Here is a 25,284-nt window from a genome sequence, read left to right as displayed (position 1 = left end):
CTTGTGTTGCTTGGTTCCCAAGCATGTTATGAAACCTCAATTAGATAAACTGGCCAGAGTTAAGGGTTGTACCAATGCTAGAAGTTGACATTGCTGTGTCGCACCTTCCTAACCTGTACAAACAGTTCTCTGCAGTCCGGTTTCCCAGACCCCCGCCTGACCCTTTATTGCGGGCCACCAGGCTGACTTCCCCCGCGTCTGGAGCTGGGCTGTCGCTATAGAGCTTCCGCCAACCCAGATACCCTGGGGTGTTGTTCAGTCAACCCTCGGCAGCCCGTTTGCTTGCTGGAGGCGGGAAGGTACGCTGTGGGCTCCACCCCAGCCAAGTCCCTGGGATTGGCGCGCCCGCGTTGCTACGGAGACGGGGCGGGGCCGCCCCCTGGGTCCCGAGCGCACGCGCCCACGGCCACGGCCACGTCCCGCCGCGAGAGGGGGCGGAGCGAGCGTGAGCGGCGGGCGCGCGCAGGCTCCGCGACCGATCCCCGAACTGCCTGTGTAGGGCGGCGTCCGTGGGATGGCTGCTGAGGTGAGGGCCGGGCCATAGAGGCGTCCCCGCCGGGGCGTGGGCCTGGGGCCACGGTCCTCCCAGGCGTGACCTCAGGGCTCCCCGCGACCCTTTCGTGGCCCCCTGCGACCTAGGCCACCCTTTGCATATCGTCTTGTCCACAGCTGGCCCCGGCCAGGTCCGAGGCCCTGACTGCGACTTTGGGCCAGCCCTTCCCACCTTAGGTCACCCACTATCTCAGTCGCGGGTACGGGGCTTGTCTAGGGGCAGTGGAGCTGGGGAGGAAACGGAGGCATGAGTCACCTTTCAAGTCCATCTAATTCACGAGGCCGCGCCTCGCCGCCCCGCTGCAAACTTTAATGTCCCTTAAGTTGCAGAGGTGCGTGGAGCTACAAGAGCCGTGAGCGGAGAGAAAGAGGCTAGACATATAGTCAAGGCTTCGGGCCAGCAAGGGCTGGAAGCCGAGAGCGAGAGGCGGCGCTCTCTAGAGCGCGCGGGCCCCTCAGAGCCGCTGTCTTGCCTCTTAGTTATAGAGCCAAAGTTTTGCCAGCGCGGGGCCCTTTAAGGCCGGCCGTCCAAGGACCGGCCCTCCTCCAAGGCGCATGTGAGCGGCCTCAGGAAGCTCGCGCCGGCCGCCAGCCCCCATGCTCACCCAGCCCCCATGCACACCCGCTTGAGTGGTTAGGCGCCTGAATCTGGGGCCTCTGATCCGAGGGTAAACTGAGGCCAGAGAAAGGGCACATCCTTCCCAAAGTTAGTGGCAGGGCTGTTTGGGCACCAAGGTTGGTGGCTGGAACCCACCAGGAAGAGGGGTATGAGGAAGGCTCTAGAGAAGATCCAGACGTTGTGAGGGTGGGTTTGGCTTCTGATTTCCCCGAGGATTTGAGTATGGGGTGGTGGGTGCTTGCAGAGGTCCTGGTGGGCTTTCCTTGGGAAGGGGTTAGTCAGGGCGTGGAGCCCTGCCCAGTGGTTATTTCCTGGGCTGGAGTGACTCTTCCTTTCTGCCCCCAGCACTGGAGCACTTGGCCCCTGCTGCGCTGGATGCCGTGAGTTGCTAAAAGTGAACCTGGCTTTTCAGGTGAGCCTCCCCAGCCCTTCTTTCCTTTATCTTTTGTGTAAGGGGGAAATTAACATTTCCCTTCTTCCTTTCTACGTGCTTTAAAGCTCTGCTCCCACACCCTGCAGGAACATTTACCCCCTTTCTGAGCGGTTTGGGAGAGGCAAAAGAAAGGTGGGAGTTAAATTCCTTTGAAATAGAGGTGTGCAGCAGAGAGTAGCACAGAGTAAGGGCTTGTCACTCCCAGAGCAATCGGTGTCCTTGATGCTGAGAGCTTCAGGTCTTGAGTTCAGAGATGTCCAACCTGGATTAAATGCTTGGGACTTTCTGGAAGCCAGTCATCAGGGAGGAGAGAGAAATTGGAAATGGGGGCTGGGTCATGCTGCTTGGGTTCCCATTGCTTACATTTTGGTTCAGGTGACTGTTAATACCTGTGTGATCTTGGTCAAGTAGCTTAATGTTACTTGAGTCTTTGGGTGAAGGTGATGGCCTCCATGATTCAGTAGAAGAGGCTAGCTAGGCCACCCGTCCCAAGATGACAAAGACTAGAGTAGGGGTGAAGAGCAGGAAAGAAACTTTAATGAGCATGGCCACTTAGGGAAGGACAGATATGAGGGTACTGTGACCAAAGGTTTGTTTTCAAGGGAAAATTTTAGGGTTTTAAATTTTAAGGGTCTTGCATGGTTGGGGAATTTGCATAGTTAGTGGAGTAAGTCATCCTAGTCAGGCCATGGTTGATGATTATCTGAGGACTGGTTCTGTGAACTTCCTGGAAGGTCAAAATTGTAAAGTCATCATCACTTGAACGGGCAGTTTGGTTCTCATTGTGAGATGATTACTCCTGCTTTGGGGGCAGCCTTGGTTTCCTCATGGAATAATTGTTCCCACTAAGAGGAGCAATTTCATTTTGAGATGATGCCTTGACTTTGCTTGAGGTAGTATCAGTCCTTTTTCATAAAGAAACTTATCAATTGAGCCTGTTCCTGGAATCCAAGGTAGCTGAAGGAGGAAGTAGCTCAGAGTGGGGAAAAAATAGTTAAAAGAGGAAAATGGAGTCAGAGAGGGACAAAATGAATTTAGTTGTTTAGGTTAGTAACTGGGTCCTCATTCCGATATTTCCAACCACTTGTTCCCTGATCTATACTTAGTTTGTTGAATTGTTCTGGGGATTAATGAAGTAGCTGTGTTTCAGCATTTCGACAGTGGTGTGTGTGTGTGTGTGTGTGTGTGTGTTAAGTACCCAAATCAACTGGAGATAGAATGAATAGGACAGGGAATGCATATAAAAAAGATAATGAATCTGATGGTCAAGAGCACCTGTGAGTGAGAAGACCTGTGGGAGGCACTTCATTATGATACAGTAGGATTATAAGTGTATGAGACTTCTTTGAGATGCAAATGCTGCATGCTCTTTGACTTGAAAAATAATGTTTTAACATACTCTCTTCACATTCACAACCTACAGGGACCAACCTTAGGGATAACTTTTCCATAGGGCAGAAGCATTGCCTTTTCAGCTCCAAAACTTTAAAATTTTAAATATTAATTTTATAATATTAATTTTAAATAATTGGAGTGGGAGTGTTCCCCCAGTAGGTCCCATGCTCCCTTTAAGTAGTTTTCTGGATACTGTGATCCCTCCCTTTATGTTACTGTGCGTAGCCTGTTTTAAAAAGCGCATTCGGCCTCAGTCTCTAAGTTGCTGGGAGGCCTAGACAATCTGTCTGACCTCTGTGGCTCTTGAGCCTATTCCTGTATAGCTTTTTTGCCTCTTTTGAGTAACTGTTACTTCCCTGTCTTTTTGTGTTTCTACTTGTACCAGCCTTTTCCTCTTACTTATTGTTTATATTCTGTGGGCTGGGAAAGAAGAGTGAAGCTGTTAGCATTGGTGGTTCGAGTATGGAAAGTTTAGGGCTGAACTTCGTTCTGGGTGCTCAGGCTGTTTTGCTTTGACTTCTCCTCTGGTTCTGGATGGGTGAGCTTGCTGGATAGCAGGGTCCCTGCAGGACAGATATACTTATCAAAGGAGAGTTTCCTATGAAAAGTCTCCTATGACACATTTTCCCCCTGGGGTTTTGTTCCTTATGATTTTCCTATTAATAAGTGTTTGGATCCTGATGCATGTCTATCCTCTGTCCTCTGAAAGTAGTGCCTGAGGCTTGGGGAGTCTGGGCTGGCAATTGGGCTCAGCTGTGGGAAGGAAGAGGCACTGTGGGGAAAGGCTGCATTGTGGTGTCTGGCCTATCTTAGGAGAGGCTGATCAGGGCCAGGAGTATATCCCTTGCTGATTCATTCTTCTGTCCCTCTATGACACAGTTTGCCCAGGTGTGACCAGGGCTGTTAGCTGCCCGACAGAACTTCTCTGAGAGCGTCAATGACTGTGATTAAGAAATAAAGAAGCTTGTGGCTTCAGTCATCCTTTGTAGCTCCCTTCTAGGTCACCCTATGTGTAAACACCTCTGGCCCCTCCCCCTTCTGGGTCAGAGCATCCAAGACAAGGCTAAGGTTGGGCCAGAACCAGCTGGTGGGTGGGTGGGCACAGTCAAAGCAGGCTACCAGCCTCCTCTCTCTTCTGTCTCCTTTGCAGCTGCCTTGGGGTGCTGTGTGGGAGGCCCAGAACCATGTCGGACCTGCTACTACTGGGCCTGATTGGGGGCCTGACTCTGCTGCTGCTGCTGACATTGCTGGCCTTTGCCGGGTATTCAGGGTTGCTGACTGGGGTGGCAGTGAGTGCTGGCTCACCCCTCATCCGCAACATAACTGTGGCCTACAAGTTCCACGTGGGGCCCTATGGCAACACTGGGCAGCTTTTCACGGAGAGCTGCAGTATATCCCCTGAGCTCCGCTCCATCGCTGTCTACTATGACCACCCCCACATGGTAAGGAGTCTCCATGGGATTCTACTCCACAGATAGACCTGGGTCTGGGCTTAGTGGGGCAGAGGAGTTTGGGTTTCTGGGGGAAGGGTGGGGAAGTCTTTGAGTTGGCCTTGTAGACCATCTCCTCTCTGAGCTTGAAGCCTCTTCCTTATTTAGCTTGGACTATTGCTTTAGGTATCCATTAGCTGACTTTTTATTTGCCCAGGTCTGGTTCCCTTTGCTCATGGCTACTTTTAAGTTATTTATTTATTAGTTGTAGTTGGACATAATATCTTTATTTTATTTATTTATTTTTATGTGGTGCTGAGTATTGAACCCAGGGCCATGCACATGCTAGGCAAGCACTCTACCACTGAGCCACAACCCCAGCCCGACTTGTAGATTTTTGGAATTAGTGGAATGTATTACTGTAAGTCCCTAGTTTCCACTTGTCCTTCTGCCGCCTCCTCTTGCTGTGCCTTTTCTGTGTCCATTTGGGGCCAGTGCGTTAAGGCCAGGCAATTCAGATTCTGTCCACTCTGGGGGATTACATCTTATTTCTGTGCTTTCACTCCTTCAGTTCTCCTGCTATAGTGAGAGGGCAGCCCCCAGACATGGGGCTTGGAATCCTACCTCTCCAGCCATGATAGTGTTTTCCAGTTCTCCTGATGATGTATTTCCTTAGACATCAAGCTCCTGGTTGAGAGTAAGATAAGTGGAGCCAGAGGAACTACTCAGAATGTCCAGGATGCTGGGGTCAGAAATGAACCCAGCATCACTGGCACTCTGTGGGTGTCTGGCTGTACTATAGCCTACAGTGAGTCAGGGCTTGCCAATGTAGCCTCCTGCCATGCTATGGGGTGGTACTGCCCACAGGTGGGTGAGCTGGCAGCTCTGCTAAGGGTTGTTCAGCCTTCATTTCTGAGCCATGCCAAACCAAGTATTTATGAATCCCTAGCTCTGATTTCCTTGTCTGGAGAGCACAAGTGAGCAAACATTATGGCCTACCCACTATTGGCTGACCGGGCATCACTGGAGTAATCGAATGAAACGGGGTATGCTGATTCCCTCTCTCTGCCAGGTTCTACTCTATACCTATACTCAACAGATGAATCAGATCTGGTCCTGACCTCAGGAGATTGTGTAGTTGGCAAGTCAGCCTTTTACAAATGATTCTTCAATAAGGCCTGGGTTCGGTGTCCATAGAAGTTTGAGCTATAAAGGCCTTGACTTTGTTGGGAAGATTTAGAGAAGAGGTGGATTTCAGTTGGGCTTTCCCACATGAGTAGAATTTGGCTCTGCTACAAAGAGCCACATGACTAAGAAAACTGTAGGAACAAAAACTTGGAGACATGGAATTAGAGGGGAAGTGAGGCCAGTGAGCATGTGGTGGATAGAGAAAGTAGTGGAAAGATTCCCTGATCCATGTAGTGGGGAGGTGCAGCTGGTTGAGAGAAAGGGAATGGCACTCTTTGCCACTTTCGTCTTGGGAAGCTAATTGGAGGACAGGTGGAGGATGGAAAGAGATGAGGCAGGGAGGCCATTAAAGAGATTGAACTGGGCCCAGGTGAGAGATGATATAGGTAGTTTGAGAGATGAGTAGACACTAAGGTTTCATAGTCACATGGCTGGGAGATAGCATTATATGAAGATGGGAGCATTGGGGCCCAAGTGGGATGGCACAGGTGCTGGGCTGTGGGCCTCACCTTCAACCCTGCTTAGGGTCTGTTGTGTAAGTCCCTGCCTCTCCTGCCACATCTGGCCTAGATAGAACCCCTCTGCAAGGCCAGAGGAGGGAGGAGGGAGGAAAATTCCTGTAGCTGCCTCTTTTCTTCTCAGTATATCTTCATGTTCTTGAAGTAGCACATTGCCTCTTTGGTAGGAGATCCTAATTCCAAGTTGGGAAGGGCCAAGGCATCAGATATTCTGGGGCCAGTGCTGGAGGCTGGGCCAGGGAAGAATGAGATAGAAGAACCCTGATAAGAGAGACTCTCCCCATGACCCTCTGGCCTGGCTACTGCTTCTAGATAGCTCACCATGCAGCTCTCCCTGAGATGTGGTGGACTCCATAGAGTGGGCCCTGGTTGTCCAGGGTTGGCTGGAAATAGTCTGACTTAGGTGCTTGTCTAGGGGGCCCTGGCCTGAGAGCTAGCTTTGAAACTGGCAGTCCTAGGTTCTGATTCTATCCCATTGCTATCCTGCTGTGCAGTCTTGGGTATATCACATAATCTTTCTGAGCGTCTGTTTCCTCATCTGCAGGGTAGTGGTAAAATACATGTTTCATAGGTAGGCTGACAAGGGCTTAGTTAAGTGATACAGGTGAGGTCTTCACTTCAGTGCCTGGTGATCAGTGGATGTTTAACAATGACAGAGAAAAAGGTGGAAAAAAATTAGCATGTGCTGAGGGGTCTAACCCTTTGTCTGGCTATAGACATCTGGCTAGCTGTGGACTCATCACAGACGATGAATGAGCAGGTGAAGGTGGCCTCTCTGATCCTGCTCCTTCTAGTACGGTCTCTCAAGAAGATCTTGTGTCCATATTCAGAGTTGACTCACACCCTGGCACTTGGGATGGCTCAGGGACACTTGGGTTTCTACCTACTCTGGGAGCTGGGCAGTGCCTTCTCTGCCTGATGGAGATTATAAAAGGTCTTGGGACCCATGAACTCCCAGGCTTTAGGTTCTCATAGCTTTCTGGTCTGGAGGGCTCTGAGGCCTCCTGGTCACACTTTGATACATAGAAGGAGAGACTGAGGTGCAGAGAGCATTTTCTTGTTTTCATTCAACAAACATTTGAATACTAGATGTGTGCCACGCTGTGTGCTGGGCAGTGATGTGCCATTGGGACCAAGGAGCCCAGCCTTTAGGACCTCTCAATGTGGAGGTGTCAGGGAGACCTGGAGGGAGGTCCCATTCCCATCCTAGGCTGCTTCTGCTAATTTGGTCCAGCAGGGGGCCCTGTGTATTCTGATTCTCTGAGAAAGACAAGATAAAGGCTGACCTGTTGAATGTCTCACCTCAGCTCATCCCTCCCCAGCCCAGCATAACAGGAGTCAGAATGTGGTTTCTGAGTGCGGAGGAAGGAAGGCTGTTTCACACTCTGAGGGTGGAGTAGTAACCAGGTAGACATACCACCTGGCTTTGGCTGCCCCCCCTATAAGATATGGACTGATAGCTGTGCTCCCTAGCCACACCCTTTCCTGGCCTAAGTTGGTCAGCCAGGAGATTGGTCCCTGAGAAAGGTCTGGCAAAACCCCACTTAGGCCAATTCTGGAAATGGCACAAGAAAGGATAGTGGCAGTTTCTGTGGACTCTTTTATATCAGATTCTGCTTGAACTCTCAGCCCTGTGTCCCAGAGTCCTGTATGAAAGGAGTCTGTGAGGTCTTTGAAAATGGTTTCTGTGAGGCAGAAGGAAGTTATTCCCTTTCTTATCTCTGAAGGCCGTGGCATGGCTGAGGATGGGGAAGGGAGGAAGGAGGGAGTATGTGTTGGGAAGTGGACAGGCCCCAGAAGTGGCTAAAAGTGTTGCTCTCCCATCCAGGGTCCAGAATTTATGGCCATTTTCTTTTCAAGGTACCAGAAGGGTTGGGGCTGGTTCCAGAGACCTGTAGTCAGGTGTAGGTGGACCTGCCACACCCTTCATACACACTAGTCCACACTATACTTGCATAGTTAGGTCCTGGCTAGAAAAATTGCTCTGCCCCCAGCTCTGCTTTCAAGGTAGGTACTGGGGTTTTGGAAATTGACTTTAGCCTCCTCTTCTGGGCCTCGTCCTCTGGAAGCCTTCAGTGTTGGAGGGGAAGGAAATTGCTGGGTGGACCTTGTACACTTCCCTTGATCCTGTCCAGCTCTGGCCTTGGACAGGCCCTAGTGTTTGGTGTGCTCTCACCATGCCTGTAGTCTCTCCTGTCTCTAGCCTGTGTCTCTACCTTCTTTCTCACCCTCCACTGCCCATCTCTGCTGCTGTGTTTGGGGCTTAAGCAACCTGCCTGGATGAGGCAAGAGGGTGGAACAGCCAGTTGCATTTACCTGGCCCAGGCAGGCTGCATCTGCTGGTCATATTCACCACTCACAGGTGATACTTTCCCCAGACTTAGAGTAGATGGGGTACTGTGATGCTTTGAGTTCTGTCTTTAGGAAGCTAGACTGTGTCATTGAAACTCCCTTTTCCTTTAGTTCACTGGCAGTCAAGATCTGGGGCCACCAAGTCTGCAAGGCCTGAGACTGATGAGAATTCTGAATTCTGTGTATGGGAGGCACTTAGGTCAGATAAAGTCTGAGAAGGGGTGAGGGAGTAGGATTTCCTAGGATTGACCTCCTCAACAGGGGCAAGAGAATATGGGCTGGGCTGATGCTTTCTGAAGGTTCAGGCTGTGCCCTATCCCAATTTACCCTATAGTTACTTTCTGCTAGGTAGAGCCCAAATCTTTTTTTTTTTTTTTTTTTTTTTTTTTTTTTTTTAAGAGAGAGTGAGAGAGGAGAGAGAGAGAATTTTTAATATTTTATTTTTTAGTTTTCGGCGGACACAACATCTTTGTTTGTATGTGGTGCTGAGGATCGAACCCGGGCCGCACGCATGCCAGGCGAGCGCGCTACCGCTTGAGCCACATCCCCAGCCCGAGCCCAAATCTTTGCTCTGCAGCAGGTTTACTGTGGGACTATTCTGAAAAGGCAAACCCCTCTCTTCCTACTCAATCTGCCCATGGGAGATGTTGAGATGAGGTATGAGAGGAGAGGGTTTTGAATTCACCCTTCTGTGCATACCTGTGTATGACACTAGATGTGTTACTTGGCTTCTCTGAGTCTGTCTCCTTAGCTAGCAGATGGAGATGAAAGAATCTCTATATTAGGGTTTCCTTTTTTGTTGTTGTTCATTTGTATGTTTTGGTGTTGGGAACTGAACACAGGGCCTCTTGCACATTAAGCACATGCTCTACTATTGAGCTATACCCCTAGCCCAAAGTTTTTGTTTTTGTGGGAACTAAATGATGAGGATAAGTCCCAATACCTGACCCCAAATAGGTGCATAGCACCCTTGACATCTATCCCTGCCTCTCAGAGCTTTGTAGGCAGAGCCTTTGTATCTTTAGGAATCCTGCCTACCTCCTGCAGGTTGCCTGAGCTGTGTGAGGAAACAGTTCAGGGAAAGGTCATTGTGCAGCCTGTTCCTAGCCAGAGCCTAATTCTCAGACTTCCAAATGGGAGTGGGTTGTGTAGTGCAACTCTGAAGATGGTCTGCTTAGATTTGAATTTTAACACTAACACTGTTTTGCTGTATGACCTTTATTGAGTGGCTTGGGACAGGGTTGGGTCTCAGGGGCAGGGTTGATAATAGCATGTACCACACATGGCTGTTTGGATTTGATGATTTTATATGTGGAAGGCAGCAGCTGGGGCAAAATGGTGAAGCATTGTTAGGTATCAGCTGTTGTTAGAAGTATGCTTCTTAGAGGGGCTGTTTCTGAAATAATTCTATGTGGGAACTCAAGAAGCCCCAGAACCCCGTCTTTGAGAGTTGACATCTTGCTGAATTCTCCCTTCTGTCCAAGCCTAAAGTATGTGGGTCCTGACTTCTGGCCTGGCTGACTTCATTAGCCCATGTGCTGAATGGTGCTTGCCTTAGTGTGCCTGGGCACTAGCTGCTCAGGGAAGTTGAACACACAAGGCTTAGTGTGTTGACTTGCAGCATCCATGACAATGAAAGAGGCCTACTGTCTAACTTGTGTAATGGGCAGGTGTTGCTGCTGTGTTACCCTGGGAGTACCAGTGCAAGTGAAGGGCACTGCCTCTACTTTTTCCTTTACCTTGGGTGGAACACTCTGAGTTAGGTGGGCTGGCATAGGAGGGATTAAGGAAGCCCTCTGGGCCTGGGCCTGGCAGATGTGGCAGCTGTCCTGATTGATTGTACAGGTTGTGGACCTAGATCTGTCCATTTCTACTGAGGCTAGTTAACACCATTTCTCTTTTCTGGATCCTGGAAGAAGTTTCTCTTATCTGGTTCTTATACTCAGTGACTTTCTGAGGTGACTTTCTTCATTGGCCTTACAACATGGGGTCATAGGGACCTGTGAGACCACTAGAACGGGTTATAGTGCCAGCCTTAGAACCAACTCAGACCTGGAAGCTTGAGGTTTCAGACAGACTGCCCTATTCTCACATTCCTGGGGCTCAGGAGACTGCACAGCCCAAAGGAGATGCATTGGGGCCTAACATGCCCTTGTCTCTTTCCTGGTATTCTTACTTTGAGGGCGGATCCTGGGTTGGCTTTCCTTTTCTCAAAGTGGTGATGGATTTGACCATTGCCCTCTTTCCCTGGTGTGGTTCCTGACTGGTACATTTCTGGTCAAGCTGTTCTTCTGTGCACAGGTGCCCAAGTAAATGGCATATATGGGGAAGAAAGGGAGCATGCAGATGGGAGGCCCAGACCTTTATCCTAGGGTTAGTTGCTAATAAGGGTGTTTCATTGAACCAAGGTGAATGAGGTCTCTTGTCATCAGGAAATAGGCCCTTGGCGACCTTAGTAAGCAATTTTCTTGGAGGTGTACCTGGGCTTTCCTGGGAGTCTGGGAAGCTTTTCTCTGTTACTGGAATATCCTTGCCACTCCCTGGATTATTTTAGGGCCTGTCCTCTCTTCCTTGCTCTTTCCCAACTCCACCAGCTGCTTAGCAGATGGTAGGCTTGCTGAGGGATTGCCTGTACTGCAACCAGCCACTGACTGGGGCCTGGGAAAGCATAAGAAATGTCTTAACTTATGGAATTAAGAGATTGCTCAAGCAGGAAGGGAGGCCCTGTGCCCTAGACACCTCCAGAATCCTGGGAGCTCTGTCTCTATTGTTTACCTCTCTTCATAGTGGCAGAAGCTCTTCATTTTCTTCAGGTAGAAGGAAAGGAGGCTTGATTATTGTGCACAGCTTATATGTGCAGCAGTGTGCATGTATGTACCATCACTGAGCATACCCAAGGGACTTTCTGTGTATTCAGGGATACTGGAGCTTTCGGCTTTGAGACCTGGAGTGTGGTGGGGAAAGATAGGGAGGCCTCATTATAATGTAGCTCAAGACCTGCTTCCTTGGTAGGTATTTGGGATCAGAGGAGGGGTAGCTTGGTGGGGAGCAACAGAAGGCTTCAGGGGGGAGGGTTGAGTCTTATAAAATGGATGGGAGTTTTCCAGGCAGAAGGGACTCTGGAATAGGGTGAGGAGGGATGTTTTGGGCAGAGGAAGTAGCATATAAGAAGGCAGGAAGCATGGGAGGACGTGGAATGTTTGACTGCAAATAGTTCCTTGTGGCTGTGTGTAGGGGTGTGGCAGGAGAAGAGGATGGCAAGGCAGGCTAGGCCAGAGCCTGGATCTGTTCCTCCCTCTACCACCTAGATACTCAGTGGGTGCTTGCCCATCTAGGTTCTGTCCCTTTCTTGGGTCTGGTGCAGCAGAAGGAATGTGAGATGAATGTGTAGACAAGTCCAGGCAGTATTGTATGGGCCACTCTAAAAGAACATGCTGGACTTGGGGGTTTGGTTTCATTTTAGAGGTAAACTGGGAGCCATTGAGAGACTCCAGTCAGGGTTATCTTGTATGTGTGTTCTTATGCCTTTGGGATATTGAAGAAGGTGTTGAGCTGGGTGTTCCATGATTTCCTGATTCCAGGAAAGACCTAGGACCCGGTTAAAGAGTAGAGAGCAAGTAACCTTCCACTCATTCATTTCTCCCTCTAACCTATATTGGATGTTTCTTTTGCATGACATTAGGATATGCAAGTAGGCTTTGTGACAGGTACAGCCCTTTAGTTTGTTAGTGGAGGCCTGTCAGCAGAGGCCTGTAGAGAATGCCTGTGGGAACCTTCTGCCCATCTGGCCATTTGCAAGTCTTAGGGCGTGAGTGGGACAAGTGCACCATCTAGAGACAAGAGGTGGTACTGCAGCAATCTCCTGTGCCTCTTGCCTGGGTAGAGTGGAAGGGGCTCCAGACCAAGAGAAGCGACTTGCTGTAAGTAGATTTGATAATGGGCAAGAGAGTTTACAGTAAAATATTGAGGGGTGGTATTTGGAAGAGGAGACAGTGCTAACAAGCTACCCTAAAAGGATCCCTAAGAGGGTGAGCCTTTGAACCAGTGGGTTCTGTAGGGATTGTATGTTCAGAAGTTAGAGTGGATAAGCATTCTAGGCCAAGGGACAGTTGTTGGGATGGTCATATAGCTATGAATAAACAATCAAAGTTATGGAGTACTTGGTGAATACTGGGCCTAGGCTAAGGCCTTATGAAGTATTTCCTTTAATATGATAAGTCTACATGTAGATATCAAGGAACTGAAGTTCTAAGAGATGTGGCCAAGATTACATGACTCAGGATTCACACCTTGGCCATCTTCTCTCCAGCTGTGGTTCTGACCACTGCACCATATTTCCTGTCACCAATGCTGTGAGCCAGGCTTGATACCATAGGATTCAAGGGGACAGTAAGGGAATTAGAGCCATATAACTGGGTGATATTCTAGAAATGATATCCTGGAATAGGCGCCCAAGTTCCAGGCAGAGCATGATTCTAAGACAGGGCTGGGTTGATCAGAGTAGAGGAGGTAGATCAGGGCTGAGAAAGCCCTAGAGGATTGCTGACAGGGCTTATAAAGGGCTATAATGGGAGGGTAGAGGCAGTCAGGTAATGACCTCACAGTTGTGGGAATGTGGGTTGAGGAGGAGGGTAAGTGGAGATAGAGGAAATGACTTGCTTGAATTTAGGGGTCAGTAAGCTCTGGGTATGGGGAGAAAGGAGCCTTTAGATTTATCAAAACCCAGAATTGAAAGTTCAAGAACTGTGATGAGTGTCCTGGAGTCAGGAACATGAACCCATGGGGGCCCAGCCTGAAAGCTGGTACTGACTTAAATGACAGGAAAGTGGACATGGGAAACAAATAGCAGGAGGTGAGACAGACTGAGGCTTCCTGGTGCTAGAAGAAGTGAATACTAGCCTTGAAAGCTCTGGGTCAGTCCTAGAAAGTGTTGGAGGCTCACATAAGAACTATGTGAACCTCTCTGTCCATCTGGCTAGGGCTTTTGAGTGCCAGGGAAGGAGTATAGGAGGGACAGAGAGAGAGAAGGATAGGAAGTGTAGACACTAGAGGCCAAGAGACTTGGAGGGAACCAGAATTCTGGGGCTTAATCAGGGAGGGACTTGGAAAGTGGAATAGGTCCCAGGATGGGGCATAGATTGGAGAGGAGGTCTGGAGGCCCTGTGCACCTGGAAGAAGATTCCCTTACAGATTTTTTATCTGCTACTCAGAGTTCAGTGTGATCCTACTTCCTGCAGAGTACTTTTCACAGTCCCTCCTCAACTATATGCCAGGTCCCCAGTCTGGCCTGTAACCTGCATGAGTACCTGTGTACACACACATACTTGCTTTCCTGGGACATGACTAGGAAAGCAAGCTGTGGGCTCTTCAGTTCTGCTCCCTTGCCTGCCATAATTTCTCTGCCATTGAAGCTTGCTTCTATAGGTAATGGGAGAGAAACATGCTAATTGGGCTGTGTTGGATCCAAACTTCAGGATCAATGGACTATAGTCCTGCTAGAACCCTACAATTGGGGGCTGATAGAAGGTCACATCAAAAAGATGGGAGTAACCTCTGAATCATGCTGTTGATGGGCCATTTTGAGGATGGCTCTCTGTCCTTCATTCTCTTGGGGTACAAAAACCAAGTCTGATTCCTCACTATGACCCTTATGTCTCCAATATGGGGCATAGCATATTTGTTGAAGGAGTAAATGAAGGGTGGAAGAGAGTCTTGCAGCAGGATGCATAGGTGGACCTTGGTTGGGTTTTGGCAGGAAAATGGCCAGCTTTATTCTGGTACCAGGGGCTTTGTGGCCTTTGGAAGCAGTTGGTTCTCCCAGGCCTAAGCTGGCACAGACCCGGGAGACAGGAGGTCTGAGGGTCTCCTTTCTTTGCCCAACTCTGACCCCCTGGTCTGCCTCCACAGGTGCCCCCTGAGAAGTGTCGCTGTGCAGTAGGCAGCATCCTGAGTGAGGGCGAAGTGTCTCCCTCCCCTGAGCTCATCCAGCTTTACCAGAAATTTGGCTTCAAGATATTCTCCTTTCCAGCACCTAGCCATGTGGTGATAGCCACTTTTCCTTACACAACCTCCCTGTCCATCTGGCTGGCTACCCGCCGTGTCCATCCTGCCTTGGACACCTACATCAAGGTGAGACACACTGGTATGTGTTTGTGAGGCGGGCATCAGCCAGATCCCTTGGGTGGGCATGGGAAGGACTGCCCAGGATGGGAGGAAGAGGTGGTTTGGGAAGAACAACACCCTAGGGTTCCATGAGAGCAGGTGCCTGTGAGACTAGGAAGATGGGCAGAGGCTATTGTCATCTTGTTCAGATGCCTAAGAACTTATAGGGACCTGAACATCTCCCAGGAGATAGTCAGTTTGGCTCTGGTTTGACAACATGTCTCTAGTGTTCATCCTGTACTCTGGGCTTAGATGGATGGACAGGTCCACTCTGTCCTGATTCTACTGGAGGCCTACTGAGCAAGGCCCTGAGATCTCCAGTGGCTAGGCAGACCCAGGTTCTCATTTTTTGCTCTGGCCCTGCCCCCCCCCTCCCTCCCCCCCCCTTTAGTTGTAAACGGACACAATATCTTTCATTTTATGTATTTATTTTTATGAGGATAGAACCCAGGGTCTCACACGTGCTAGGTGAGCACTCTGCACTGAGCTACAACCCAAGCCCTGACCTTGACTCTTTTTGACCTTATGCACCTGCTCCCTAAGCTCAGGACTGGGGCAGCAATAGCAAACCTCTCTCCTTCATTTCCTGATTTGGAAAGGAAGCAATGCCAGCAGCCTAGCCTGTGTTGAGAAAGGAGGAAAGCCAACCACCAGGAAACCTGACAGAGCTCTCTAAGTCAACAGAGTTCTTAAAAACTTGCTCTTTGTCCATTCTTGCTCCTATAACTTTTTTATAAGTTTAGGTGCTGGCAATATGATCTCAGTTTGGGCTTGGAAAAGATTGTTTAATCATTCATTTGACTTGTTTTTGAGTGTCTATATGCTTAATACTGTGTAGGTCACCATATGAAAAATTGGCGTATGGAATGGGCACTTATGGTGAGATGATTAAGTTAGGTAATTAACGTCAGACAAAAATGGGATACACACTAGGAAACAACAGGTTGGGAAGGTCAGGGGACCCACTTGGATGGAGTGGTCAGGTACAGCGTCTCTGTGAAGGTCATCTCAAGGCAGAGTCCTACAAGAGCCTTTGGAGAGGAGGGCTCTCCAAAGAACATTCTGGGCAGAGCAGGGTAAGGAACAGGATCTAATGCATTGGGGAGCCATGTCTGTACAAGGTGGGCAGGATGGGACTGGATCATGGATCAGGGTCGGTTGGACATGCTCAGAGGGCTGTCATAAATCCCAGAGTGAATGATAGCTACTTGGACTGGGCCAGTGACTATAGAGATGTGGACCAACATTGTGTTTGCTCAACTATTTTGTGATAGAACTGGTGGACTTGGGATGGGCTAGCTGTTCAGAGAAGTGGCAGTGTCACAGAGGGCATTGCTTCCCTTTGGCATGGTCAGGTGGGTAAGTGTATAGTGATGCTTTCCATTGAGATGTGGGGACCTGGCCTTGGGGAAAACTGGCTCTGTGGGTGTGTCAGGAAACACATGGTGTCTCCTATGCTTAGGAGACATATTGGTGGGGATGTGGAGAAGGCTGAGTGATGGTGATGTGTGTAGAGTTTGGAGTTGAGAGAGGCCTGGGCTGGAGAATATAGGGACATAAGCATATTAATGGTATTTGATTTGGTAGGCTGCTGTGTGCCTCTTTGCTTCTGTAGGGCCAGAGGGCAGTGGATAGCCTGTGGCAATAAGGGCTGTATAAAGGGCATGGCCACTGTGGCTAGGGTCAGGGAACAGGTTAAGAAAGTCAGCAGGAGTGAGAGCTTGGCAGATTTGGGGGAACCTTGTGACTTTGTTCTCCAGAACAGCTTGGAACAAGAATAGGGCATTAGTGATGGAAATGGGAGCTTAGACAGATCCTAGGTAAAGAGGTGCAAAAGTCTGATGTCAGGGCTGGGGAATGAATAAATAAGGCCCCAGGTCACTGGCTGTGGTCTTGGTGGTCAAGGACAGACTGATGAAGAAACAGTGGTAGGCAGACTTGTAAACAGGCAGACTGTCTAGGTTGTCCATGGTATTGTAGTGTTGTGGTGGTAGGGTGGAGGCCTGGAGAGGATTAAGGCAAATTTCTTTATGAGCTTGAGAGTGATGCTCAGAGAGTACTGGGAAGGATATGGTTTTCTGGGGCTGAAGTTGGACTAGAAGTGCAGAAATAGGGTGACAGTGAGTGTGGGAAGGAAGACATCAATCAGTGCCTTAGGCCTGTTCACATGCCACCTGAGGATGTCATGTCTTTCTTTTTTCATTCAGGGAGAGCTGATGTGTGGTGTCTCTGGTCCTGTCTGTGCCATCCTCAACTTCAGGGGCTAATCTTGAGGAGCAGCCCTAGGAAGAGACTCCCTGGGTTCCAGACCTCAGAACAGGGCGTGTGGCATGTGGTGTGGTGGCGAGCAACTCAGTCACCAAAGCCTTTTCCCAGCGTTAGGGATTTATTTTTAGACACCTTTGTCCAAATTTCCCGGCCTCTGACAGCTTCACACGTTGCCTGGTTTTGACGTCACCTCTTTGATGAAAGCCCTTCCTCCTTCCTCCCCCTCCTGTGGGAGCCTGTCAGCTGTGCTCCAGGATCCATTCTCCTGTGGTGGGGGCTGGGACAAGGAAGCAGGGGTATTAGGGAGAGCAGAGGGCTTCTAGAGATGTCTGGAAGGCTTATTTATGTGGGCATTGCCAGTGGGACAGTGAGAGAGAGGCCAGGCTGCCCACTGAGGAGGCATAGCCCAAGGTCTTCTTTTTGTATTGGTGCTCCTGTGTTTAGTCTGACCTTGTGGCCTGGGGAACTAAGCTGGGGGAGAGATGAGGAAGGAGTTGCCTCTCTTTGCTGGTTATAGCCTACAGTCAGTGGAGACTGGCCTTTTATCTCTTTTAGCCCAGGAGACAGCAATAATAGAGTATAAGGCTGCTTCCCATCTCTGCCTTCTTCTCCATTGCCCTGTGGTCAGAGAAAGGAGGCTACCAATGATATTCTGGATGCTTCTGACTCTCCCAGTGCTGACAGCTGACTGCCTTTAACTGTGGGTGCATACACACAACCCTTTCTCTCTGGCTCTGGGATTGCTTTGAAAGTTCTTCAGATGGAATGACAGCAGCCATCAGCATTCTGTTTGAGGATGGGGAAGGAGGCCAGGAACCCTGCTACTAGAAGAGGAGGGAGGTCTTGGCAAGCTCACCTTGCCTCTGTAGAGGTGAATGAGTCTCAGAGATCTTTGGGTCCAGAAGGTGAAGAGCAGTTGCAGTCCTGGCAATTGCAGGTGTGCTTGAGCCTTGGGACAAGATTGGTCTCATGGGGTAGCAAGGGACATGGGGGTCACTGTGAAGAGCCCAAAGAACAGCATTTGTCAGGCCCTTTTGGAAATTCTGGAAGGGATGTCTAGATCCCAGCTTTGTAATCTGAGAGACAACTTTTGGCTCTCTGGCCAGCCTTGCTCAGTTCTGCAGCTTGGCAGACTGAGCTATAGAAGCTGGAACCTTGCCTTTCTTCACATAAGCTACCGGATGCTCCCAAGCTGAGCACTCTAGAATAGTGTGTGTGAGGGGTCCCTAGATACTGTGTGACCATTATTGTATGTAGAAGATGCCCCAGCTTGGTTAGACTGCTCCACTGGAGTCCAAGGAGGTAGATTTTAGGGCAGGAAACCACTCTCTGAGTCCCAGGAAGGTGGCATCTTCTAGCAGCTATAGGAGGGAACTGGGCTTCATTGAAAGTGCAAACCTGCTGAAGAGCTGGGACCTACATATTATCCCAGAGTGGGTAAATGCCCCCAAATTCACCTTTTTTATTTTTAAACATATTTCTATAGCATTTTGTTTTATTATAGAACTAGTATTAACAATTGTCCAGGGAAGAGTTTGGACACATGGAGCAGACCAAAATCGAATGATTAACTAGGGATCCCACAAGTGGGATTGTGTGTAAAAGGCCCCTAGTGTGGTACTTGGCTCATGGCTGGCTGTAGCAGTTGGTAGGGGGACACTGAGAATGTTAAACTGGTCCAGCTAAGTCCCTAATGCCTGACTCCCCTCCAGGCAAGGTCCAGAATCTTTTCTATAAATCCCCTTCTCCAAGGTCTCTGATTTCTGAGAGTTCTCAGGGAAGAGTCCTTGTAAAATAGCTTGAGAAACTTTGAAGTTTAGGGAGACAGGGCATTAATTTGGTGGTTGATTAATTGGGGCAGGCAGGCCCTGAATTCAGACTTGGATTTCTCCATAGAATTATAGAGAAGGGTTGCTGGAGGAATTGCCAAAGGGGTGTAGTTTGCTCATGAGGGGAACCTGGTGGCTGAGTTCTGGGACAGCTGGTTTGACTTGGGTTGTCCTGCTTGGGATTTAAAAGAGGAGAGGGGGCCCAGACTCCCGCCCAGAATGTTCTGAGGTGGGAGTCTAGAGATTGTGCTGAGATGCTCTGTGGCAGGCATGCTGAGGTGTGGCCTGCACTAGGACCCTTCCCTGCTTCAACTGGAGTAACTCTGCCTTAGGTCCTACAATCCAGATAATGCTTTGGGATTTTGTTTGGAAAAGGGCTTGTAAATCTCAGTGGGCTTAAAGACCTTTGTCCTAAGACAGTTGTACCACCAGGAAGATGCCCTCCACCATGTTAGCTGCATGCTTCTTTGGGATATGGAGGATGCTGTAGCAGCTATAGTGCAAATGGAGCTGGGAGGCATTAGGCCCATCCTTGCACAGATTGGGACTCCCAGAAGAAACAATTCTTTCTGGGAGAGCCTCACTCTGAGTGAAGGCTGGATCTGAAGGGAAGCTCAGTGTAGCTACAAGCTGGGGTTCTCTGGGGTGAAGGTGACTGAACTCCCAATGGTGGGTGATAGCATGGTAGTGTCTTGGGACAACAAAATGGAAACCAGAAGCAGAGGCCTTAGCAGGGTGCTTGCAGAAGAGAGTAAGCTAGATGAGCTATGGACTAGGAGGAATCTCGCAGCATACTGGTCAGAACCTGAGTTCTCACTGGGCTCAGAATCCTGTGCTTGTTTCCTCTTAGCTTACCTCGGTGACTCTGAGCGAGTCAGTGGGTAGGGGAACCTTGGTGGCTGAGTTCTGGGACAGCTGGTTTGACTTGGGTTGTCCTGCTAGGGATATGCCAGAACCAGATCACCAGTGGAGGACAGCAGGGTACTTGCAGTGGGAACGTAGGTAAAGGAGCCCCATGGGAAATTTGAAGTCTGTGGTCATTTCTCTCTGTTTACCACTTTTGCCCAGCCAACATGGAAGAGTACCAAGCTTTATTTTAATAAGGGAGGATGGGTTGAGAATATAGCTCAGTGATAGTGTGTGAAGACCAGTCATTTCTCAGCACCCCCTCCCCACCAAAAAAATGTTGGGGAATGTGCTCTTGGCACCTTAGCTCAGGCTCTTGAGTCTTCCTTTGTCTGGCATTGTTCTGGGCATAGGATCCAGTAAAAAGCTCCAAATCAAAACCAGCATCCCCATTGTTTTGCAAATGGGAAGGCAAAGGACTAGAGTGGGGAGGTTTCCTAAGGTCAAGGATGAAGCAATGGCTGAAACCAGATTGGGTGGCTGGGGGTTTTTCTTATGGCTACTTGCCTTTTGCTCCTCTGCCCTGTGTGAATATGACTCAAACCAAGAGGCAGAGGACTTATCAAGAATTTGGGATATACTTGAGGCATGTCAGAATGGGCCTGGGATTGACAGTAACATGGCCCAGCAACTTCTTGACCCTCTGTCTCCAGCCCTTGTAGTCAGAGTTAGAGGCTGAGGCTGCTGGTCTCTCTGCCTATTTGCCCAGCAGGCACTCTCATTAAGGGTGACTTTGCAGCTGCTTCAGGCACAGGAAGCAGCTGCTAACAGCCACCTTGTTGGACCTCATGTCCTCATCCTCAGTAAGGTAGAGACTGCTCTATTCCCAGGGTTCCCTCACTGGGTCTGTAGCCATAGCCACCACTTGCTAATTGGCCTGCTCTAGCACTGTCAGGACACTGTCAGCTGCCCCAGGACCTGGGGCTTAGAGTGTCAAGCCTCAGAACTCCTTCCCGTCTTTCCTAGCCAGAGCTTAGCCATGCTTGAGGAGGGATGGGTAAGGGGAGGGATGGAGTCACTGGGAAAGGCAGAACAACTATTGTAGGGGGGGTGGCATTTGGGCTGAATCTAGAAGGATGGGCAGCATTCTCTAGGTGCGGTGGCAGATCAGGCAGAGGTACTGGCATTTAGTGAGACTGGAATGGCAAGGAGGAGCAAGAATCTGGGCCCAAGATATTAGGCTGGGTTCTCCAGGTACTAGGGAGCCACTGATGGTATCTGAACAGATAAGTAACAGTGTCTAGTCTGGGCTTCTGAGCAGAACTCTTGAGACTGGAAATGGGAAGAAAGAGCTTGAGGCCATAGCCAAACTTTGAATTAGGGAAATATTCTTAGCTGAGAATAGTTGTGACCCTTCACTCGTAGATATACCCAAACCAAGAGGAGACTCTCCCACCATACCAGGGCTTGGCTCCCCTGTACACCTTAGAGAACTCCTCCTGAAGGTTGGGGAATGGAAGCACCTACAAGAGGCCAGGCCTCTCCCCTCTGCTGGTCTAGGTACTGGAACCTACTCCACGGCCTCTGGCTTCATGCCTCCTGCTTCCCCTCCTCCAGGATTGAAAGCACAAAGCCAGCCTTTGCTGGGGTGGCGTGGGAGCCACCACTCTCAAAATATCAGCTTGGATATTGTAGCTTGGCAGCCCTGCAGGACCCTGGAGGCTGAGGCTTATCTAGATGGTGCTGTGGGGTTGGGCCATCACCAGTCCAGAGGGAGCTACCTTTCCTAGGCAGATGGGACTCATAAAGGAAGAATTCTGTTGTTCTTCTCTGGAGAGTTTGGGATTCATTCCTGGGAGAGGAGGAAGGGATTCTGAAGAAGGAACTTGGCCTGCAGAGAACTACTCTGCCCTTTAGCAGAGCCTTCAGATATGGAGAGGTGAACTGTTTCCTTACATACATAGGAATCCTAAGGCTTTAAGACTGGAAGAACTTCCCTGAGGGAGAGAGAAGAGTTTAGAGTGCCAGTTAAAAACTGGAAAATTCAAGTCCTTCTCCTTCTTTCCCTCCCTTTTGCCCTGTCTCCTCTCCATCTCACTTGTCTACTTGTCCTTTCCCTCTGGCATTTCCTGACTCTTCTGCCTCCCAGGTGCTTGACTTCATGGCTCCATCTGCCCTGAGCAGCCTTCCTGCTGCTGGATAATCAGTCAGCGACATTTTCCATCAGCTTGTGAGCTGGACAGAGCTCAAAGTCCTTGACTGCACAAACACTATAAAGGGCCACTGGATGGTGGGCTGTGGAGCCTAAAGTGGGAGGACATCATCTAGGAGGGACCCCCCCCCCCTGCAATTTGAAATGGAGAGCCATGGAATCCTGGGGCTGATGGACCTAGAAGTCTTACTCCCATGGTTCTAAGCCCTCTGGTCCTATTCCATAAGGGCCCAAGAAGGCCAGAGCAGGGCTGAGCTGGGGTTGTATATGGCCATCTGGGCCCTGAGGAAAAGAAACACTAGGCATGGCTGAAGATCTGGGGCTTCACAGTCCATTTGGGCATTAGGATACATAAGGACTTACGTTCCATGTGCCTATTTAGAGGGAATCATCCTTTTACTGCTCCTCGGTGCCCCAGCCCATCCCATGCTTGACTGCTGCCAGGGCCCCCCCTCCAAGAGCCTCCTGGGAAGCCAGGACCTGAGCAGCACCAGGGAGATGAACAGAAGTGTAAATTGTGTGGCGAGCTGCCGGCTCTGAGGTGAAAATGAAAAGTCTTCAGACAGCAGCAGCAGCAGGCACAGCAGGCTGGGGTGCCAGGCACTGCGCTTGCCTCCCACTGGCTGTGTCACACCTCCCCCTCTGCATCCTTCACCAGGCTCCAGCCTAGGCCTGGCCCTAACTGCCTGGCTCCTTTGCCATCCTGTGCCACTCAAGGGGCTCCCAGACTCCCTCCACCATCCCCTGGGTTAGACCTGACCTCAAGAGGGAATCGATCTCTCCATCTCTTCTTCTTCTTCTTCTTCTTTTTTTTTTAATATTTTTTTTTAGTTGTAGTTGGACACAATACCTTTATTTTATTTATTTATTTTTATGTGGTGCTGAGGATCAAACCCAGCTCCTCACATGGACTAGGCAAGCACTCTACCGCTGAGCCACAAGCCTAGCCCCTCTTCATCTCTTCTTGCTCCCATTATGTTTTGCAGTTAACTGACTAGTGCACAGGAAAATGAGCCATGCTTTAGTTGCCTTTTGACTTAATGTTTATGGTAGTTCCACTGTTGTTTCTTTTGAGTTTTCTAAGTATACAATTTTCTTGTCTTTAAATAATGGTGTTTTTATTAAGCTTTTCCAGTTCTTTACTTTTGAGATTATTTATTCTAATCCCTTTATTTCATAGTTGGGAAGATTGAGGCCCAGAGGGAAGCCACCCATTTGACAATAGCTAGGCCAAGGTTCTGGGCTTCTGCCTGGGGCTCTGTGTGCTATTTCCTGCCCTCTGTTTTCCTTTCCTGGCAGTCTCTCTGGCTTCCTCTCTCCTTTGCTTGCATTTTCAGAGATTTAGGCCTTCCAGCTATGATGGGAAAGGGGAGGGAGAGGGTGCTCACTAGCCCTTCTGCAGGCTCTCCCTGCTGACATGAAGTGCCCCAACAGCACCCCACAGACAAGTCTAGGTTCTGGGCCAGAGACTTAGGAGGCCTGGTGGGGATGAGAGGGAGACAGGGAGAGGGAAGTTGACAGAAGTTCCTGGGCAGAATAATAACAACATGCTGCTTTCTAGCCAAAACTCCCTGCTGTACCTCCCCCAAGCACTCTTCACATGCAGTGCAGACCAGCTGCCTGAGGGGCCTCCAGGGTCTGAGCCCCCACTTGCAAGGACTGCTGTGTGCAGGCGGGTTCATGTCTGTGTCTGTGTAATTAAAAATGTGTATGCATCACTTCACCCAGTGAGGAGATGCCACCACCTTGGGTGGGATGCAACAGCTGCTTGCTGATGTGTGGCTGCTTGGCTGTCCAGCCTGGTAGGGAGGGGTTGGTAGGACTGGGCAGCAAAGGGCAAAGAGAAAGCCCAGGTCCTCTCGCTCCAGTGAGGCAGGAGGTAAGGGGCCATGATGGAATAGGGATACATCCTGTGGACCTCATCCTTTTCTGGACCTAGAGCACATGTAGATGTGTGACCTAGTCCTTGGCCTGCACAAAGTGACACCTCCTTTCGGGCATTTTTTCTACCCAGCTATGAGCAAAACCAGCTCCTGGGCAGCCTGGGAGTAGCATCCATCTTCAGCCTCTAACCTGGCCCTGACCTCTTCTATTTTATATCCCCTATCCCCTTCATACCCATAGCTGAAGCCTGGGCACAGGGTGATGTTCTGAGAGCAGAACACAAAATGAGGATAGTTCAGTTCCTCAGTCTTACCTCCTTCCTTCCTCTCTCTGAATTCACTGAAAGACCTGCCAGGGGAGGTACTGTGGTTCCTGGCAGGGGATGGGGAGGGGAACCTCAGCCTATCATACTAGCCTTGTTTTTTTTGGGAACCCTGACCTGAGTACTTGCCCCCTGTGTCCTGGAGATGAGGTCAGGCTGCTGTGAGGAGTGTGTGATGTGTTCCTAAAGTGACTGAGGCAGTGGTACCATGGCAGCCTTATGTGAGATGGTGAGTTGCTTTTTCCCTTGTCTTCCTGTATTCCTGGGTGGATAGTCAATGTTGGTACAAGGTGGGTTGGTGACAAGGGATGTGCTGTTGGCTGTCTTGTAGAACTCCCTGCATTGTGGGTGATATTCCAGATACTTCTTTTGTTTGTGTTTGTGGAAGACCCAGGTGGGAGGAAAGACTGGAGGTATGTCTAAGGGACTGGGATTCCTGAATCCAGTTTCTAGCCATTCCTGGTGAGATTTTGGCATGATTCACCAACTTCTTTCTGTTAGGTGGAAAGGGCTGTGAATGTTGCATCTCTCCCTATCTTGGAAGAGGACCTGAGAGTCCCATGAATCTATGTGCATGAGTGAATTCTTTTGGGTTGTGGGTTTGTTAGATGGCCAGTGGGATCTAAGTGGCCAGAAGCAGGTTCCCCTGTTCTGGCAATGCTTCCATGTGGCTCTGGCTATCTGGGCTGTGGAAGGGGTATGCCAGGACAGGGAAGACTTCAGGCCCATCCAGGCTCCTTTACCCAGTATTACTAGCCCAGTGTGGCATTGAGCTGATGTCCTTGGCCATTGGCAGTCTGCTCTCCAAGGGCTCCCTGGGGCTAGCTGAGGAAGAGGCAGCTGGCCTTGCCTTCCTCTGATGGTTTTCCAATATTTACCTGCTTGTAGACATGCTGCCCGGACCCTAGTCCTGCTGTGTAGCAAGAACCTGAGAACCAGCCCATGGCCACCGTCTCCTCCCCCTAAGGTTACACCTGGCTGGGAGGAAAAAGGCTTGTCCTCTCTGCCTGATTACTCAGGGACAGGGCATATGGCAAGTCCTGCCCTCTTGCTCTTTATCCCCAGTCTTCACTAGACTTATTCCTGCTTAGAGGGCAAAGCACAGAGGGGAGGAGGTTCTCCAAGGAAGAGGACTTCAAGGACAATGATAAGTCCCATAAGTCCCTTCCCTGCTTGTGGGCTGAGGTTGGAAGTTTGACTTTGCCTTCTTCCTGCCCCTTCTTCTCTGCCCCTGAGTCTGAATTTTGAAAGGACCTGGTATGTCCTGGGGTTGA

The 25,284-nt window shown here is 49.8% G+C and overlaps 1 protein-coding gene across 5 annotated transcripts in view; it reads left to right on the top strand.

Moving 5' to 3' along the window:
* The first annotated feature begins 405 nt into the window (after window positions 1–405).
* The window catches only part of Tex264 (testis expressed 264, ER-phagy receptor), a 31,596-nt gene continuing 6,717 nt past the window's right edge, over window positions 406–25,284 (top strand). The window contains exons 1-4 of one of the 5 annotated variants that reach the window (XM_046431747.2): window positions 411–526; window positions 1,517–1,583; window positions 4,150–4,441; window positions 14,395–14,616. In XM_046431747.2, the coding sequence (XP_046287703.1) occupies window positions 4,184–4,441; window positions 14,395–14,616 (480 nt within the window). In that variant the 5' untranslated portion in view covers window positions 411–526; window positions 1,517–1,583; window positions 4,150–4,183. Of the gene's footprint in view, window positions 527–1,077; window positions 1,358–1,516; window positions 1,584–4,149; window positions 4,442–14,394; window positions 14,617–25,284 lie in introns of those variants that run through there. The other 4 variants (XM_046431751.2, XM_046431748.2, XM_046431749.2 and 1 more) reach the window with 4 other exon arrangements.

This window comes from Marmota monax, unplaced genomic scaffold (genome assembly GCF_021218885.2).
Source record: "Marmota monax isolate L192 unplaced genomic scaffold, Marmota_monax_Labrador192_F-V1.1 WCK01_AAM20220418_F8-fsc00022, whole genome shotgun sequence".
Lineage (NCBI taxonomy): Eukaryota > Metazoa > Chordata > Mammalia > Rodentia > Sciuridae > Marmota > Marmota monax.
The sequence above is the reverse complement of the archived record's forward strand: the minus strand, read 5'-3'. Positions and strand labels throughout refer to the sequence as shown.